The sequence below is a fragment of the Mirounga angustirostris genome, unplaced genomic scaffold (genome assembly GCF_029215605.1).
Source record: "Mirounga angustirostris isolate CCGP_5_RB_7025 unplaced genomic scaffold, mMirAng1.0.hap1 SCAF_16, whole genome shotgun sequence".
In the NCBI taxonomy this organism is placed as follows: domain Eukaryota; kingdom Metazoa; phylum Chordata; class Mammalia; order Carnivora; family Phocidae; genus Mirounga; species Mirounga angustirostris.
In genome coordinates this window covers 19,161,676-19,178,282 of record NW_026991724.1, presented here as the reverse complement: position 1 = coordinate 19,178,282, position 16,607 = coordinate 19,161,676, and the positions used below count along the sequence as shown (strand labels likewise).

General features: G+C 52.0%; 2 protein-coding genes across 8 annotated transcripts in view; one reads left to right on the top strand and one right to left on the bottom strand.

Annotated features, from left to right (window-relative positions):
* Positions 1 to 1,029: 1,029 nt before the first annotated feature.
* Positions 1,030 to 7,017, top strand: LOC135362810 (uncharacterized). Its single transcript, XM_064580677.1, has 2 exons — positions 1,030 to 1,457; positions 2,053 to 7,017. The coding sequence occupies exons 1-2, from the start codon at positions 1,116 to 1,118 to the stop codon at positions 3,244 to 3,246; spliced, it is 1,536 nt and encodes a 511-aa protein (XP_064436747.1). The 5' UTR covers positions 1,030 to 1,115; the 3' UTR covers positions 3,247 to 7,017.
* A 413-nt stretch (positions 7,018 to 7,430) lies between these two features.
* Positions 7,431 to 16,607, bottom strand: part of TK2 (thymidine kinase 2) — an 87,280-nt gene continuing 78,103 nt past the window's right edge. For 4 of the 7 annotated variants that reach the window (XM_064580681.1, XM_064580680.1, XM_064580678.1 and 1 more), the window contains 2 exons: positions 15,822 to 15,902; positions 7,431 to 14,694 (listed from right to left, as the gene is read on the bottom strand). In XM_064580681.1, coding sequence (XP_064436751.1) covers positions 14,596 to 14,694; positions 15,822 to 15,902 — 180 coding nt within the window. In that variant the 3' untranslated portion in view covers positions 7,431 to 14,595. Of the gene's footprint in view, positions 14,695 to 15,338; positions 15,587 to 15,821; positions 15,903 to 16,607 lie in introns of those variants that run through there. The other 3 variants (XR_006793507.3, XM_045890994.3, XM_064580679.1) reach the window with 3 other exon arrangements.

Sequence of the window (16,607 nt, the reverse complement as noted above, 5' to 3'; positions counted from 1 at the left end):
AGGAAGCCCAGCTCCCAATGCTGCCCCCCACCCATATCTCCCCAAACGCACCTTGCCCCGCCAGGCGGTGAGGGGCTCAGACGGTGGGGATGAATCCAGATCCTAATGGTGCTGCCCTATTTATACCTGGGTCTGTATGAAAAGGGAAAATCTCCTCTGTTGTCATTTTAATCTACTTCCTCCTGAGGGAAGGCTGGGATATGGTGAGATTCTAGCATGATCCCCACCCTTCCGGGGCCATAGGGCATAATTCGAATCTCAATTCTGAGAATAAACCAGTGAACTGTAAAAGGAGAACAAAAACAAAGACAAAACGGATGGCAGAAGGCGGGGCGGGAGGGAGATGGTGAGTGCATGGAGGGTCAAGGGCACACAGGTCAAGAGTACACAGGTAACTGCTGGGCTCTGTTACTCCAAAAGCAGTCCAAGGATTTGTGCGCGGTTTCTTTGGGAGGTGATCGCAGGAAGCACAAGAGGAGTAGGGAATGAAGACAAGGGAGGGATGAGAACCCCGAAGGAGGGTTATTGCTGTGGGCAACTGCTGGGGAGTCTCTGCAAGAGTGGAGAACACACCTCAGAACTGTCCCGCCACCACGGAGGGCAAGAAGCCAGGGCTTCTGTGCACTCACCCTCCTTGAGTGGCCGAGGGTTGGCCGGGGGTGTTAACACGCTGGGCCTTGCAGTCTGTCCCGCACACCAGCAGAGCACGCTCCTGCAGCCAGAGAACATTCTCCAGCATGAGCAAGAGGACTGTGGCCGGTGACATCCGGAGTGGGCTGAGGGTTACGGGCCCTGGGGTGCGGACACACATGGGTGCCGCTGTATCTGCTTTCCTATTTGGGGACGGGGTGAGGACGGAGTGAGGACGGAGCCTGACCTTGGCTCTGCTCCACAGGGAGGAGATGGCCCAGCCCCAGCCAGCCTCAGGCCGGAGCCCCCCAGAGTGACAAGCAGTGGGGGGTGGGGGGACCCGGGCTGTGTGCAGCTTTCTCTTCTGCTAGCACACTTCCTCCTCAGCTTCCTGAGTGTTGGGGCGGGCCAGAGGCGGGCCAGCCTGGGCCCGGCCTGGGGAGGCTCACACAGCTCTCCTTGGCACCCAGCCCCCCGGAGCCACCATGAGCCAGCCCCGACCCCCGGGCCTAGAGGAGGCTGCCCTTGAGACCCTCCTGGGCGACCTCATCGGCTACTACAAAGAGGAGGCAGGGGCGGGCCGGCTCCGGGTCTGCAGGCAAGCAGCCCTCACCCACAGGGCCCAGCGGCTCTTGGACACGGGAGCCCCCCCTCAGTTCTATCTGCCTGAGCTTCTGGTCCCTGATCCGGGCTCCACTCACTCCTGCGGGGCACCCAGCCCTGCCCAGAGTGTCTGCCACGAACTGGTGCAAGCACTAGAATTCCTGGAGCTCATATCTGTCAACCTACTTCTGTTTCCCTGGAGGAAGGAAATCAGGTCCCTAAAGGTAGGCACCACCATGCCTCTGAGCCAGGGGGTCTCGGGTAGGGGGCCAGAGCTCTGTCTCTGGGGGGAAGAGCATATCCATCCTGCCCACTGACTCTAGTCCCATTTTACAGGTGGAGAAACTGAGAGCGGAAGAGGTTAATGCAACTTATCTATGGTCACCAGCTAATAAGTAGCCCAGATAGGCCTCAAACTCAGGCAGTGCAGCCTCCAGCCCCTAGACCATACTGCCTCTCAAAAGAAAAGGAACGGAGGAGCTCATAATCAACAAGGGGAGGAGTCTGGCTCTGGAAAGCTTTATTCTCTTCTGGCTCCAGGCCAGGACTGCTGGGTTGGGAGCCAGGATATCGGGGCCTCACCCCAGCTCAGTTATTCTCTTGATATGTGACTTGAGACCAGGTCCTGTCTAGTCTTTAGGCCCCAGTGTGCCCTTCTGTGAAATGGGACAGAGGGTAACATGATCATGGACCAGATTTCCATTCTAGCCGAATGCTCCAGCCCGACTGCTTCTCAGGAGTCTCCACTGCCCCCCGGGCATCTGCCCAGCCCCTGCTGGGTTGTGTTCCATCTCTAATAAACACCCCTGTTTGTTCCAGACATACACTGGGAACTTCGCCTACCGGGTGCAGCCTGTACTCTCCGAATACACACTGCACAGCCTTCTGGGCAGGCTGGGCTACACGGCCACCTCCGAGGCGGAGTTTTCGCTGGTCCAGGCCATCAGCAAGGAGGACGCCAAGCAGATGGTGTTTGAGATCTTCCTGGCGAGAGTTGCATGTGAGGCCATTCTGGAAACCTCGAGCAGGCAGGTGCCGGGACTGGGCAGAGAGAAACTGGCCAGGCCCCACTCCAGGCACAGCTCAGGGAGAAGGCTGGTGAAGGCCCACAACTGTCCCGTGGGGGCCCAGCCAGGCCCGGGGTCCCCAGAAAGGCTGGGGCCTGAGAGGGCCCTAGCCGAGGGCCCTGACCATCAGAGCGCTGTGCCGGTGGCCCTGAGTCTGCCTGAGGTCTTGACGTTCCCCTGCACCCCTCTTGCTGGCCGCCTGCTCCGCTTGGACTTCCAGCACCGCACCAGCAGATGCTCAGACAGTGAGGAGTTCTTGACCTGCTACAGTGACCTTGTTCTGCACCGGACACCCTTGTTCCCCAAGGACCTTGTCCTGAGCAGCTTGAAGGCAGACCAAGTCCAGGGCCCAGCCCAGGCTCCCAGCCCCCCTTCAGGTGAGGCAGTCACCTCCTCAGCTAGCAGCGGTGAGTGGTCCCCGGTCCCTGATGCAGCTCCTGAGAACAGAGTGGTCACCGTACCCAGCCAGCTCTGCCTGACACCAAGTCCCCAACTGTCAGGGAAGTCCTTGGATCCAAAGCCAGAAGCCCAGGCAGAGCCAGCCACCCCTGACACCGACGCTGTTCCTCCAAACACTTCCTGTGAGATGCATGAGCTCTGTGAACACCTCTCCCATCTCCTTGGACCCCCAACTCTAGCGGGCCATCCTCAGGGCTTCCCAGGCCCCGGGCTTGAGGGGGATGAACAACCAGAGCCTCTCAGGGGGCCAGAGCCAGCCGGCGAGGGTGGCAGCCCAGACAATAGGGTCACTCAGCTCTGGAGGGCGACTCAGACCCCCTCTCATGTACGAGAGCCCCCCAACACGCACTATGTCCCTCCCGTGGGAGCCAGAGGTGCCAATTCCCACCCGAGACCACCACTCAGGCAACAGCTGAAAACGTCACCCCTGGATGGCACAGGAACAGACACCCTGACTGAGCACATGGCTCTGCCACCAGCAAAGTGACTACTTAGAGAAGCGGCAGCTCTGGGGCCCACAGCTTGTCAGACGCAGGGACCAATCTGCTCATCAGTCCCTCTGGTCTCAGGTCCCAGCCCTGTCACCTACTGACTGTGTGACTTCGCGCCACTCACTCTCTCTGAGCCTTGTTTCCTCATCGGTAAAGTGAGTGTGGTCGGACCTACTCGCAGGAGGCTGGGAAGAGTTGGAGAGACGAGGTGTGCATGGCGCCCCTCAGTGCCTCCCTTGGGCGCTTCCTGTCCCTTCACGTCCCTTGGGCATATCCGAGGGGCAACTTCCTTCAGCATCCTTCAGGCACCTGTCACAGGGCAGATGAAAAGACAGCTGCGTAGATAACCAGACATATAATATACCCTTAACTCGCTTAGACTCCTCGGTCAGCCTCCCTTCACTCTCTACTAACTTCTGGTTAACAGAGAACAGAACCGGGGCGCCTGGGTGGCTCAGTCAGTTAAGCGTCTACCTTTGGCTCAGGTCATGATCTCCAGGTCCTGGGATCAAGTCCCACATCAGGCTTCCTGCTCTGTGGGGAGTCTGCTTTTCTCTCTCGCTCTCTCTCTCTTCCCCTCTCCCTTCCCCACTGCTCGTTCTCTCTCTCCCTCTCTCAAATAAAAATCTTTAAAAAAAAAACAGAACAAAACCACACTTGGGAGCTCAGGATCATATGCTGGCTCCCCATCCAAGGATCGGGGCTCCACTCGTGGGCCACAGGCCCCCCTCCACCAGCCATCTGTTGCTCCCACATGTGCACATACACACACACACACACTTGCACACAAGTGGGTACATCCAGAGGTGCTGCTCTCCCCACAGCATTCGCTACCCAAGCAAATGACCCTGTCTATGCACAAGCTAAAGCCAGAGGACCCTGTCTAGGCCAAGTTCCAGGATTCTCTTGCTCAATTTTCTCCAGGGGCTCCCAAGGCCACACCAAGCCCGAGGCTCGGCCCCTCACTATACTCCTGACCTCATCTCATGCCCCTTCCTTGCCCCCAACCCGCTTCAGACAAGACAGACTGGCATCTTCTAGATTCCCCAACAACCTAAGCCAACCCCTACCTCCCAGCCTCTGTGTAAACTGTTCACTTCCCCACTCCACACCCTGTCCCCATCTTTCTTGTTATTCACATCTCACCTTAATGTCACCTTCTTAGAGAGACTTTTCCCCGGCCACCCATCTATCACATCAGCTTAGTTTAATTTTCTACACGAAGACATTTCATTGATTCATTTTCCATTTCCTGCACTAGAACATAAGCTCTCAGAGAAACTTCACCTTGACTCATTCACCATGGTTTCCAAGGATCCATCAAATGAAACCATCAAATGAGTAGAAAACTTAGAAAATACAGATGAAAGGCACCTGGGTGGCTCAGTCCAATGAGTGTCTAACTCTTGATTTCAGCCCAGGTCATGATCTCAGGATTGTGGGATCAAGCCTCGCATTGGGCTCCATGCTCAGCACAGAGTTTGTGTGTCCCTCTCCCTCTGTTCCTCTCCCACTTGCACTCTCCTCTCTAATAATTTGATAAAATCTTTAAAAAGAAGGAAAGAAAGAAAAAGAAAGAAAGAAAGAAGGAAGGAAACAGGGGCGCCTGGGTGGCTCAGCCGGTTAAGTGTCTGCCTTCGGCTCAGGTCATGATCCCAGGGTGCTGGGATCGAGCCCCGCATCGGGCTCCCTGCTCAGCGGGCAGCCTGCTTCTCCCTCTCCCTCTGCCTGTCTCTCTGCCTACTTGTTCTCTCTCTGTCAGATAAATAAATAAAATCTTAAAAAAAAAAAAAAAAAAAAAAAGAAAGAAGGAAGGAAGGAAGGAAAGAAAGAAAATACAGATGAATATGAAAACAAAAGCAGAAGTTACTATAGTATCTACTACTGGGAGATACTCAATGTTATGGTATTAGCATAATTTGGCATGGAGACCAAACTCAGGACTCTTGAGATCAAGACCCAAACTCATATCAAGAGTCAGACACCCAACCAACTGAGCCACCCAGGCGCCTCTTGGTCTTTTTTTATAAATGTGGGGTTATAGTATTTATAGTGTTGTGTTCTGCTTTTATTTCCCAGGAAGAGAGTTATTTTAACTAATTTTAGATTTAGAGAAAAGTTGTGAAATAATGCAAGGAATTCCCTTACAGTCCTCCCCCTGCTTCCCCTGAAACTGACATCTTACATAACCATAGTACGATTGTGAAGAACAGGAAATCAACACTGATACAGTATTACTGACTAAGCTACAAACCTTTTTTAAATTTCACCAGTTTTCCCATTACTACCCTTTCTCCATTACAGGATCCTATCCAGGATCCCACATTGCATTTGTTACTTTTCTTTCAACTCCTCCAGTCTGTAACACTGTCTCAGCCTTTTGTCTTTCATGATCTTGATGCTTTTGGTCAAAATTTAATACTAATCAGTTTTATTTGAGTGTCACAATTTGGGTTTGTCTGGTGGGGGGGGGTTGTTTGTTTTTTGTTTTGTTTTATGGCTGAAGTTATGCATGTCTGGCAAAATATCATGAAAAAATGATGCTGTGTCCTTGGTGCATCTTATCAAAGAGTTCATGACGTCAATACATCTTATTACTGGTGATATTTACCTGCTGCATCCCTGGAATAAACCCCTTGTCCTAGGAGCCCTGGTTCCTTTCATTGGAGAAGGATGTTTAGACACCAAGATCCAGGCTCCAGGTGTGCTCACTGTTTCTGGCTGTCACTGCTTTCAAGCCTAGTCAGGAAACATACAGATGTGTACTAACCCATGCATATACACATGTGGCTCTCTTTCCATATCTATATAGAAATTTAAAACTGTGAGTTTATACTGATGCCTCTGCTTCTAATCCAACACCACAGGGTTTATTTTACCTGTGCCCTTTTATTTATAACTTCTTTCTCTAGAAGAGAATGAACCCCAGCTCTCTTAATCTACAGTCGACTTATTTGCTCAAGACTATTACTAGGGGTGCCTGGGTGGCTCAGTCGTTAAGCATCTGCTTTGGCTCAGGTCGTGATCCCAGGGTCCTGGGATCGAGCCCTGCATCAGGCTCCCTGCTCTGCGGGAAGCCTGCTTCTCCCTCTCCCACTCCCCCTGCTTGTGTTCCCTCTCTCGCTGTGTCTCTCTCTCGGTCAAATAAATAAAATCTTAAAAAAAAAAAAAAAAAAAAGACTATTACTAAAATTCCAGAATTGCTAACCATACCTCCATGAGAAACACGTTTAAAACTATAGGACAGCATTTAGGAAGAGTGATTTTTGCCTCTACTCTTCCTACATCCAGTCAAGACCTTGTTTTCCAGTTACTTAGGCTACTTCTTTATTTTCTCACCCCTCCAATGTGGCCGTTTTTCACGTGGGATGTTGTCAGGGCCACCTGTTTTTGTTTTCTGTGTTCCACTCCCCCTACATCCTCCATCTTATCAAGGGGGGTAATGTGACACATTCCTATGGTTCTAAGAGTCAGTTATACAAATGGACACATTCACACAAGAATCGTTCCCTTCTCCTCCCTGCAACCCCATCCCATCCTTCCCTCTCTCCAGCCTTTGTTCACCAGTCTGTTCAGTTTCTGGGTTATCCTTCCTGCATTTCCTCTGCATCTGTTTATGTTCTTAGGTTTCTCCTTTCTTTTTATATAAAAGGTAGCGTACCATAGATACTCCTTGGGATATTGCTTCTTTTTTCACTCAACATTGCTTTACGTCCTGGAAATCACACCTGTTCAGAGCTTCCTCATTCTTTTTTCTACTCCACCGTGTGGCTGCACCATAGTTTATTTAGCCACTCTGTTATGTAAGATCTTTAGGTTGTTTCCAAGTATTTTGCAGTTAAAACCAATGCTGCAATAAATAACCTGGTGCATAGATATTTTCCTATTGTAGGAAGTATATATTAGATCCCAGAAGTGGGATTGCTGGTTCACGATATAAGTGCAGATGTAGTTTGTTAGCTGTTGCCAAACTTCTCTCCAGAAGGGTTGTACAAATGTATACTCCCACCAGTAATGTATGTGAGTACTTTTTTCCCCACAGCCTCACCAACAGAATGTGTTTGCTGTTTTGGTTTGGTTTGGTTTGCCAGTCTGGTAGGTGAGAAATGGTATGTCGCTGTTCTTTTAATTTGCTTAGTCCATTTGGGCTTTTATAACAAAAATACCACACACTGGTGACTTAAACACAACCGAAATTTATTTTTCACAGTTCTAGAGGCTGGAAGTCCAATGTGGTGCCAGTATGGCCGGGTTCTGGCAAAGGCTCTTGGCCAGTTTGCAGACTGTTGACTTCTTGCTGTGTCTTCACATAGAAGAGGCATGGGAGCTCTGTGGGGTCTCTTCTTTAACAGCACTAAGTCCATTCATGAGGGCTCCACCCTCATGGCCTAATCCCCCCCCTCCTGAAGGTCCTCCTAAATACCATCGCCTTGGGCATTATGTTTTCAACAAGTGCACTTCGGGGGAGGGGCAAATATTCAGACCATAGCATTTGCATTTCTGCATGAATTTGAGTGCTTTTCACATGTTTATGGGCCATTTTTAGATCTTTTTTGTAAATTGTCTTTCACATCTTTTTCTCATTTTTCTATTTGATTTTTGGTCCTTTGTCCTTCATTTTTAAAGAATTCTTCATGGGTAGTTAGGAATATTTACCCTCTGTCTGTTACATAAGTTGCATTTTCTCCCGGTTTCTGGTCCTTTGACTTTGTTCATGATGGGTTTTATCACACAATTTTTAAAATTTTTATTTAGTCAAATTGATTAACCTTTAGTTTCCCCTGGATTTTGAATCATACTTAGGAAGCTTTCCCTAAATCAAGGTACTTGCCCGGTTCCAATTTTTACATTTAGATTCCTAACCACTTGGAGTTTATTCTTGGGTACGGTGTGAGATATGGATCTCTTTATCTTTCCCCAAAGGGTCACTTCGGCACCATTTGTTAAAAAGTCCATCTTTACCCCAGTGATTGGAGATGACACCTTGTTCATGTACTAAATTTCCACGTGCGCTTAGGTCTATTTCTGGGCTATTCATTCCACTGCTCTGTCTATTCACGCAGCAGTACCACACTATTTTGATACTAGAGGTTTTAGAATATGTTTGAATGTCTGGTAAGGCTGGTCCTCCAACATTGTTTTTCTTTTTCAGTCGTTTCCTGGTTATTCCTGAATGTTCACTTTTCTATATGAATTTTAGAATAACGTGTAGAGTTCCATAAAATAGACTGTGGTATTTCTATTGAGATTGTATTAAATTTGTAATTTAACTTAGGCAGAACTGACATCTTTGTGTTGAGTCCTCCTATCCAAGAATGGGATGTCTTTACATTTGTTCAAGTCTTATTTGCTGTCTTTGAGGACTTTTTAGCATTTTTCCTTCTTTGTTTTTGGATGTATCTTGTTAAATTTATTCCCAAGTACTTAACCTTCTTTGTTACCACTGTAAATGGGATTTTCACTACCCTTATGACTGCTGTTTACTGTTTGCATATGCTAATTTTGTACCCTGCTAGGTCACTAAAATGTTATTGTTTGTGTTAGTTTTGTCACTGACTCTGTGGGATATATTATGGTGTTAATTCTTTACCCCAGCAGAAGGGAATGCTGAGGGGCTGCTGGCGCCCTCCTGCCTCAGTGTGCATTTTCTCAGGGGTTATTTCAGGACGGGGGCATCTAGGAGGAGCTAAACTACATGCTTCATGTGTGGAGGGGCCGTGTCTGTCCTGTTCACCAGTGTGCACGTGTCACCCAGCACGGGGCCTGGCACAGAGTTGGTGCATGGGAAGTGCTGTCGAAAGACAGGGAGAGAAGAGAGGCCTGCTTACAGATGGCCCGAGGACTCTGGGCTAAGCAAATGGCTGGCGAAGATGCTGAACTACTAGCTTCCCCATAGCACTGATGAAGAAGCAGGTCTTAAAAATGAAAATGCAGCATCTCCACCACCCTGGCCTGGAGCAGCCCACTAACAGCTTCCCCCTCCAGGAAGGTGCAAGAAAGTCTGGTCTCTTCTCCAGCCAACTACAGAGAGCTGGAAGGGGTTTGAAGGACAGGGAGTAGCCTGGCGCGGCTCCAGACCCTCGGTGTCCATCCCCCTTCGTAGTCTGTGCAGCGTCTCTCCGCGTGAGGGAGAAAACAGAAGCCCGGTGTCCAGGGGAGGAAGAAACAGGACCAGAGAAGTGAGGTGACCTGCCCAAGGTCTTGCACCCAACAACCAGGGAAATGGGAGCCCAGCCTGTATTCGGATCCCAAAGCCCAAGTCCCACCCACAAAGCCAAGTGGATCCCAAAAGGTAAGAGTCACTTAAAACTTAACAACTGGCCACTGTCTACTTTTTCTGGGTATTTCCTAAGATGAGCCTGGAGCTGCCAACATCTGCCCATCTCTGGCTACAAATAAATCTGCTCGGTGCGTTAGGGAAAGGACGAGTGAGAGGTCACCTGAGCCCACTGAGAAGGAGATCTCCAAGAAGACATCAGTTTATTCTGTAAGGAATCCAGGGCCTTGTTGTTATAAGAAGTGGTGTCCGTTCCCATGGCCTGAGAAGCAGCTGTCTCTCTCCAGGCCCCTCTCTCATGCCATAGGATGCCAGCTATAGATCCAGAGTCCCCATGAGAAGCAGGAACATTTTTAAAAAGAAAAGGCCAATTGCCTGCCCCATGTTCTGTTATTCCAGAAGGGCCATGATGCACTTTTCAGAGGTACGGTCCCGAAGGTCAGCCTCAAAGAGGCCAGTGACCTGTACCTACTGAACAGATAGATCAGTCCAGGTGGCCCCCTGACTAGCTGGTGAAAGTACGCATCCACACCACTCCAATGGAAAGTGCCAGTCCCTGCAGCTGCTGCCATTACTCAGCCAAGTACCTGCTTTAAGGCCCCGTTTTCTGGGCCACATCAGATGAACGAACATTTCCAGGGACACTTGCCGCATACCGGGCCCTGGTCCAGACCCCTTCCATGTCCTGAGAAGTGAGCGATTCTCTCATTTGACAGACAGGGGAACCAACACTCACAAGACGTTCAACAACCAACAAGGGGCCAAGTTTTCTTGGGACTCAGGGATGGCCAATTCTAGAAAGTGTCAATCAAGAGAGGTGACTCTCAAAGGGTGGTCCCTGGACCACAGCCTCGTCATCACCTGGAACGGTGTCAGAGAACAGATTCTCGGGCACACCCCAGACCTGCTCAATTGGAAACTCTGGGGGTGGGCCTCATAATCCATGTTTTAACATGCCCTCCGGGGAATTCAGATGCACTGAAGGTGGAGAACTAGGAGCTAGAGACTCCCAAAGGGCACAAAAGCGGAGAGTCAGCCGCAGGTGCAGGTCCCCTAAAACAGTGCTATTCTCAATGTGTGTTCCGAGGAACGTGAGCATGCGTGGAGACTGTTAATGGCTATTCCCAAGAGGGGTTCTACTGTCAATGAGTTTGAGAGTCCCAGGATTAAATAAAGTTGAAAAGGGGGTTTGATCACAGGACTACTTGAGTTTAACTAATGTACCTTGTGCGTCTCAGAGAAAGTACCCAGGTGGCGCTTCCCAAACTTCCTGGACTACGGAACCCTTCTTTCTCAGAACACCTATTATTATCTCCCAAAACACCTGTGTTCCACAGACGCAGCCTTGAAGAAGAGAAAAGCCAAGAAATGCAGAAATTTAGGAAGATGGCAGTAAATGCAATACCTACTCTGGACTCCACAAGACTGGCTCTCTTTTGGCTTCTGTGTAATGACAGCCTTTAGCAAGCTCACTATCTTATGTAAAGCAGAGGAACACAGAGTTCACTCGGCCTTAGGGGACCTGCGGGGTTGGCGTTATGAGGAAAAGAAAGCCCCATGCCAGTGACCCTGGGGCCCCGGGTGAGTAATCCACTGCCAAAGCCCAGAGGCACCAGGCAGGGTATTATTGTTATTAGATTTTCAACAGGGAGGGCTGACATTTCCAGGAGCTCGTCAATTACTTTAATAACTGTAATTCCTCAGGCTGGGCAGGCCACGGGGATGAATGTTGCTCATTCCACAGCTAGGGGAGCATTTGAAGTGAGCGCCCTCATCCGGCCCCAGGGCTCTAGGAAAACAAGATGGCATAGATTGAACAGCACCTAGGGGCAGGCAGGTTCTGGAAACATCTACCTGCTCTCAGAGTTGTAAATGCTTCAATCCTTCCCCAGGTCTGGGGTGGGAGTCTGTGGGAGGCCCTGGAAGGGTCTCTGACTGAGGTGTTCCACAGGCAGGGAGGGCGGGGGGCGAGGGACGGGACTTCGTATCCAGATGAGGGGCTCAGGTGTTAATGAAAGGGGGTAGGAAGAGAAACAGAAAGGTGACATCATTTCCCAGGGTCCACAGTTAGGAGGGCCTCCTGAGAGCCACGCGGTGGGAGTGCGTCGGCCCGGCGGCCTGTGCCCTCACCTGGCTCCACCCAACGCAGGAGGCAGGTTGAGCCGCGGACACCGAGGACACTGTAGCACCAGGCGGTGAGGGAGATGTGATGTGAGGGCAGAAGGGAGGGACAGGTGGGGCCACAGGGCACCACGGCCCTGACGCCGTGGTCCGGCCCCTGAGTCCCGACTTCCCTCCTGCCTTTGCCCCACCTCCAAGGCCTCTGGCAAAATCTCGCTAGAACCTTCCAGCTTATCTCAGTTGTGCCTTGCAAAGCTCATCATCCACATTAGAATTAACGTGTGAGCGGCGGACAGTATGTCCTGATGCCAGCAGTAGCCGGAGGAGGAGTTCTGGCACCATCTTGGACAGGGAAGTGCCTGGAGGAAGGAAGCCACGAACCAGGAGGTTGAACTGGGAACAGAAAGCCAGCAGGAGCCCGGGGCCCCGATGGCCCTGGAGCCAGCACACCAGCCCCGAATCACCCACTTCCGCACTTCGATGTGACGCAGAAACACACTTCTATCTCATTTTTTTTTTTTTAATCACCAGGTACACGAAATATTTCTGAATGATTCTAATCATGTCTTTTGCATATAAAATTAAAAAGGTGACGTGTAAATTAGAATTATTTCACTAAAACTGCTGACTAAAAGAAAACGTGCTATTCAAAAAAATTTTTTAATTACCGAGAGTCAAAGCAGCTGGGGCCGCTCCAGGGCGTACTCCCGTTATGCCCTACGGAACCCCCCCTCAGGGTAAGAATGGGGCGACACCAGCCTAGCGGGGATGTCACTGCCCTGGCTTGCTCTGTCGGCAATTTAGAGACGCCAGCCCCGCCATGCTCCTCCCAGCCATTCCTGAGAGTCCCCGCGGGCCTCCCTTCTGCTCTAAAAACTAGGCCCCGTGCCTACCGTGTGCCATCTGCCCTCTTTGTGCCCTGGCTTTTATAGCTGCTCTGCGCCCCCCGGTGCCACTGGCCCTGCCTGCCACACGGGGAGAGCAACCCTCGTCCGTGCAAGCCAGGCACCAGCCGTTTCGTGGGACACAGCTGGCCCGCGAGATCTCGGCCCCCTGCCCCGGCCGCTGCAGACACACAGCATCCGCTCCACGGTGCCAGAGCAGGAGGATGGTGAGCTCTCCTGGACCCGTACAGCCCATGTTAGGAAAGATGGGGTTTAAAAAAAATGAAAACACATCCTCCTCCTGGCAAAAGGATGCTGTTGTGGGGGGCTAAAATCACGGGCCTAGGCAGCACGCCGAGATTAACATCAGCTTTTAGGTGAAGGATTTATTGGCGACCACGGGGCAAGACTTTACCTTCTTTAAAATCACATTTCCCCCAAAAGAGATGCTCAAATTGAGCTGTGGGGGGAAATCCCGGACTGTTCACTTACTTGGCTCGTCAAGCTACCGGGCAGCATAGGCCCTTGCCTCCCCCCGACGTCTGGTCGGTCCCTGACCTTTGGGCCGAGAGACACGTCCCCACTGGGCTGCTGCCCCCCCTCCTGCCCACAGAGCCCAAGAACTGGTCCAGGAGTCACAGCGCCTGCCTCCCTCTGGGGCGGGACCACCAGGGCTCCGGTCACCCACGTCGAGTCAGAGAGCTGCACGCAAAGGTGCCACACTCACGCAGAGGCTGGGACGAGGCCTTCCAACCCTCGCCGATGCCAACCGCTGCTCGGGAGAGGCTGAGGCCTGTTGCCCCAAAGTCACAACTGACCCCTCCCCATGCTTACAACCAGTCTTCTCGAAGCTCTCTCCACCCACCTCCAAAATAGCAGGAGCACCAGGGCTCCCAAGAGCCTTTGCTTGCAAGCCCTGATCTTCCAGTCCAGACTGCCCCCCTTAAAAGAATGTTCTTTCTCTTACTTCCCACTTGACTCAAGAGACAGTGGTGGCTTTGATGAGTTGCTGCAGCTGAGGGAAGCTAGGATATTTTCCGAACCAATAAAGATGATTTCATGCTGTATGGTCCAAGGGTCTCCTTGGATGGAAAAACATTTCAGAAAGACTTAAGGCCACTTGCGTCTCTCCCCGGGACCCCAAACTCTCAGTAATTCCAAGGGCAAAGCTCTTCACACAAGGCCAGTACAGAGTACGGAGGCCTCAGAAGCCAGGGCTGGTGGGCCCCTTCCCCAGCCTGGCCCTGGGCAAACCACCCAGGCACCAAAGCCATTTCCCCGACAGAGAACTGACAGCAGCTCCGGCAAGGCCTTCGTCACCAAGGAGACCGACACCAGTCAGGAGCCCACGCAGGATTCTCCTAAGGACACGGAAGCGCAGATGCCGAGGTGGTCAATGCCACAGCAGCCTCCTGCTGGGAAACCACTGAACACCGGGCTCAAGCCAAACACGACCCAACTTTGTGAAAGTCTAAGAGCATCGACTGTCCTCGAGAGCGGCTCAGATAATGAGAAAATGATGGTACTGACTCCGTGCACTGCTGGATCTCCCCATACACACGTGAGGTCTCTAGCAAGGGAAGGCAGGCTCTCGGGAGGGCGAGAATGTTTGAGAGTCATGCCGAGTCTGAACTGAGCCAACGCCACTGTCCCTGGCTCTGGGACCCTGGGGGAGTCTCTTAGCCTCTCTGAGCTTCAACTCTTCCCTGGGATGTGAGGCCACTACCTCACCCTCCTGGGTGGTCGGCAGAGTTAGAGACCCTAAGCCCAGCATTACTTCAGGCAGCTCTCCCCTTAATCACGGGGACCCAGCAGTGGGAAACCAGCAGGAGAGGTGCTGGGGAATGCGAGGCTGCAAACACCAAAGGGCATGACAAACCCATTGGTCCCATTTGTCATTTACCCTCAAGGGCCAGAGACCCAGGATGAAGACATTGGCAAAGAGGAAAAGACCATCAGGAAAACAAATGTGGCCAGATATCAAGCCCTCTTGAGAGTGGATATTTCCAAATTGCTCCTAATAGCTAACTTGGCAGCATTTTTCTGGCATGATCTTCCCCATCCTATGAACCATGTTTCTGAGTCTCTGGAGTTAATATTCGGTCCCGGTTTTGTTCAAAGAGTTTTAACATTTTCTGCACGTCGTGGTCAGCCTCAATCACCTGGAAATTAAACACACGGGTCACAGGGCTGCGCTTGACCTCAATACCATCCTCCCGTCACACATGAAGAGGGAGAGAGACGGAGGCACACAGGAGGAAGCGCAGAGGGGCAGAGAAGTCCAAGGTCACAGGCAGATAAAAAGGAGGGTTAGAGCAGAACAGCACCAGGTTCTAGGTCAATTCACATTCTCAACTACGTTTCCACTTAAGAATCCACTACGGTTGTCCCTGCAGCCAGCCCGTGAATGATTTTTTTTCCCCCGTCGTTTTATATTATCCAATAACGAGGGGGTGGGAAACAGATGTCACTTCCTTAAAAATCCAGTACAGTAATATCTCACTTTCCAGCAACCTCGTGGCCTGGAAGCACCATGATGAGTAGAAGTTTCCGAGCAGCCCACACAGATGTCCCTCCCTCAGATCCCACACGGGGCGCACATCGCCAGACGTCTCGGGATCCATCTGCCTGCCTGAAGAAATTGAGCAGCAGCAAAGCAGGGCAGGAGGGGACAGGGGAGCAGGGAAAGGCGGGGCGGGAACGGCACGCAATGAGAGGTGGCGAGAGTCGGCAGGAGAAGCTGCTACGGGAAGCCAACGCACAAACTCAAAGACATTAGTGGTCTGGGGCAAACCGTCCTACACACCTCAGCACCTCCTAGGGGCGCCACTGGGTAACAGCCCAGGACAGCAACTGGTGTTCCTTCAGATGCCCTGGGTCACCGAGGAGAGGGGCAACGAGGCTCCATGGCTGCCATCCACTGGAGAAGGGATGGTTGCATCAGAGAGACCACCATCCCAAGGGGCTAAAGCCAAAACCCACGTCTAGAGCCTTCAGCCATCTGGAACGCTCCATCACTGACGATGCTGGATAAGTGAGATGCTACTGTGGCCACTGGTGTAATGACATGGGACAGGTCACCTTTTCTCAGGTCTGTCCAACAGACCCAGAGACTCAGTCCAGAATCGGGACCAGGAGAGAGAAAGGGCCCCTTCTACCCTCCCTGCTTCCTTCTTCTCGATCCTCCAGCTCTGAAGGACCTGGCCCCTCCCCAGACTGCAGAGTGGCTGACATTCCCCAGGTCACTCCTCCTTCCAGAAAAGTCTCCAGCCCTGCCAGGGGGACTTACCAGAACAGGGGCTGTCACAGGGAAAAGGCCCCCTTGGATGAGCCACTCCTCATAGAGGTGGTGAATAGCATTCAGGTAGTCCTGCCAGGAAACACACACACACAAACATACACATGTACCCAGGCCTTCGGGAGCAGGCAGGGGAGCAAACCTCTCCAGCAAGGACCTCAGGCAGGGGCGTGAACGTCCATGACCACGGGGAGTGGCTTGGACAAAGGGGTCTGCAACTGCCAACCTGGCTCAGGCGGACAGTCATAAATGCAGCCACTCCCCCCCGCCCCAGCCAGCCGGGCCATGGCGACAGTTGGAGGCGCCCCTCCCACCACCTACTCCCCCTCCCCAGCACTGCCCTGCTCCGATAGTGCCCTGCACACACCCTCCCACCTGACTTCTCACGCTGACGCCCACTTCTCCATCAGCAGGGCCACCAGTTCCTTTATGTTGGGGTCCACAGCTGCTCCATGGCTGAGCTTCCCAGCCCTGGACAGCCTCTGACATCCCCACTCTGTCCTTCCCAAGAGGACTGTGACCCTCACTGGCCTAGGAGACCCACTCCCGCTGCTTCCACCCCACCCGACAACTTGTGACCTGTAAGCCCTCTAGACCATGAAGACCAACTTCAGAAAGCCCCACAAGGTGGAAGCCAGGGGGAAAGTGGCCCGGACATGCCCCTAAGCCATCAGCACCTCTGCACCACGCAGGACTGGACAGACACTTTCTCACGCGCAGGCCACGGTGCTCTGACCACCCACGGCCACCTTCCCAAGCAGCAATTTACTGCCAGCC

Excerpts from the sequence above, each read along its gene's own strand:
- LOC135362810 (XM_064580677.1), top strand. The coding sequence starts at position 1,116 with ATGAGCCAGCCCCGACCCCCGGGCCTAGAGGAGGCTGCCCTTGAGACC. Across the intron at positions 1,458-2,052 it reads AGGAAATCAGGTCCCTAAAG|ACATACACTGGGAACTTCGC; the intron begins GTAGGCACCACC and ends TGTTTGTTCCAG.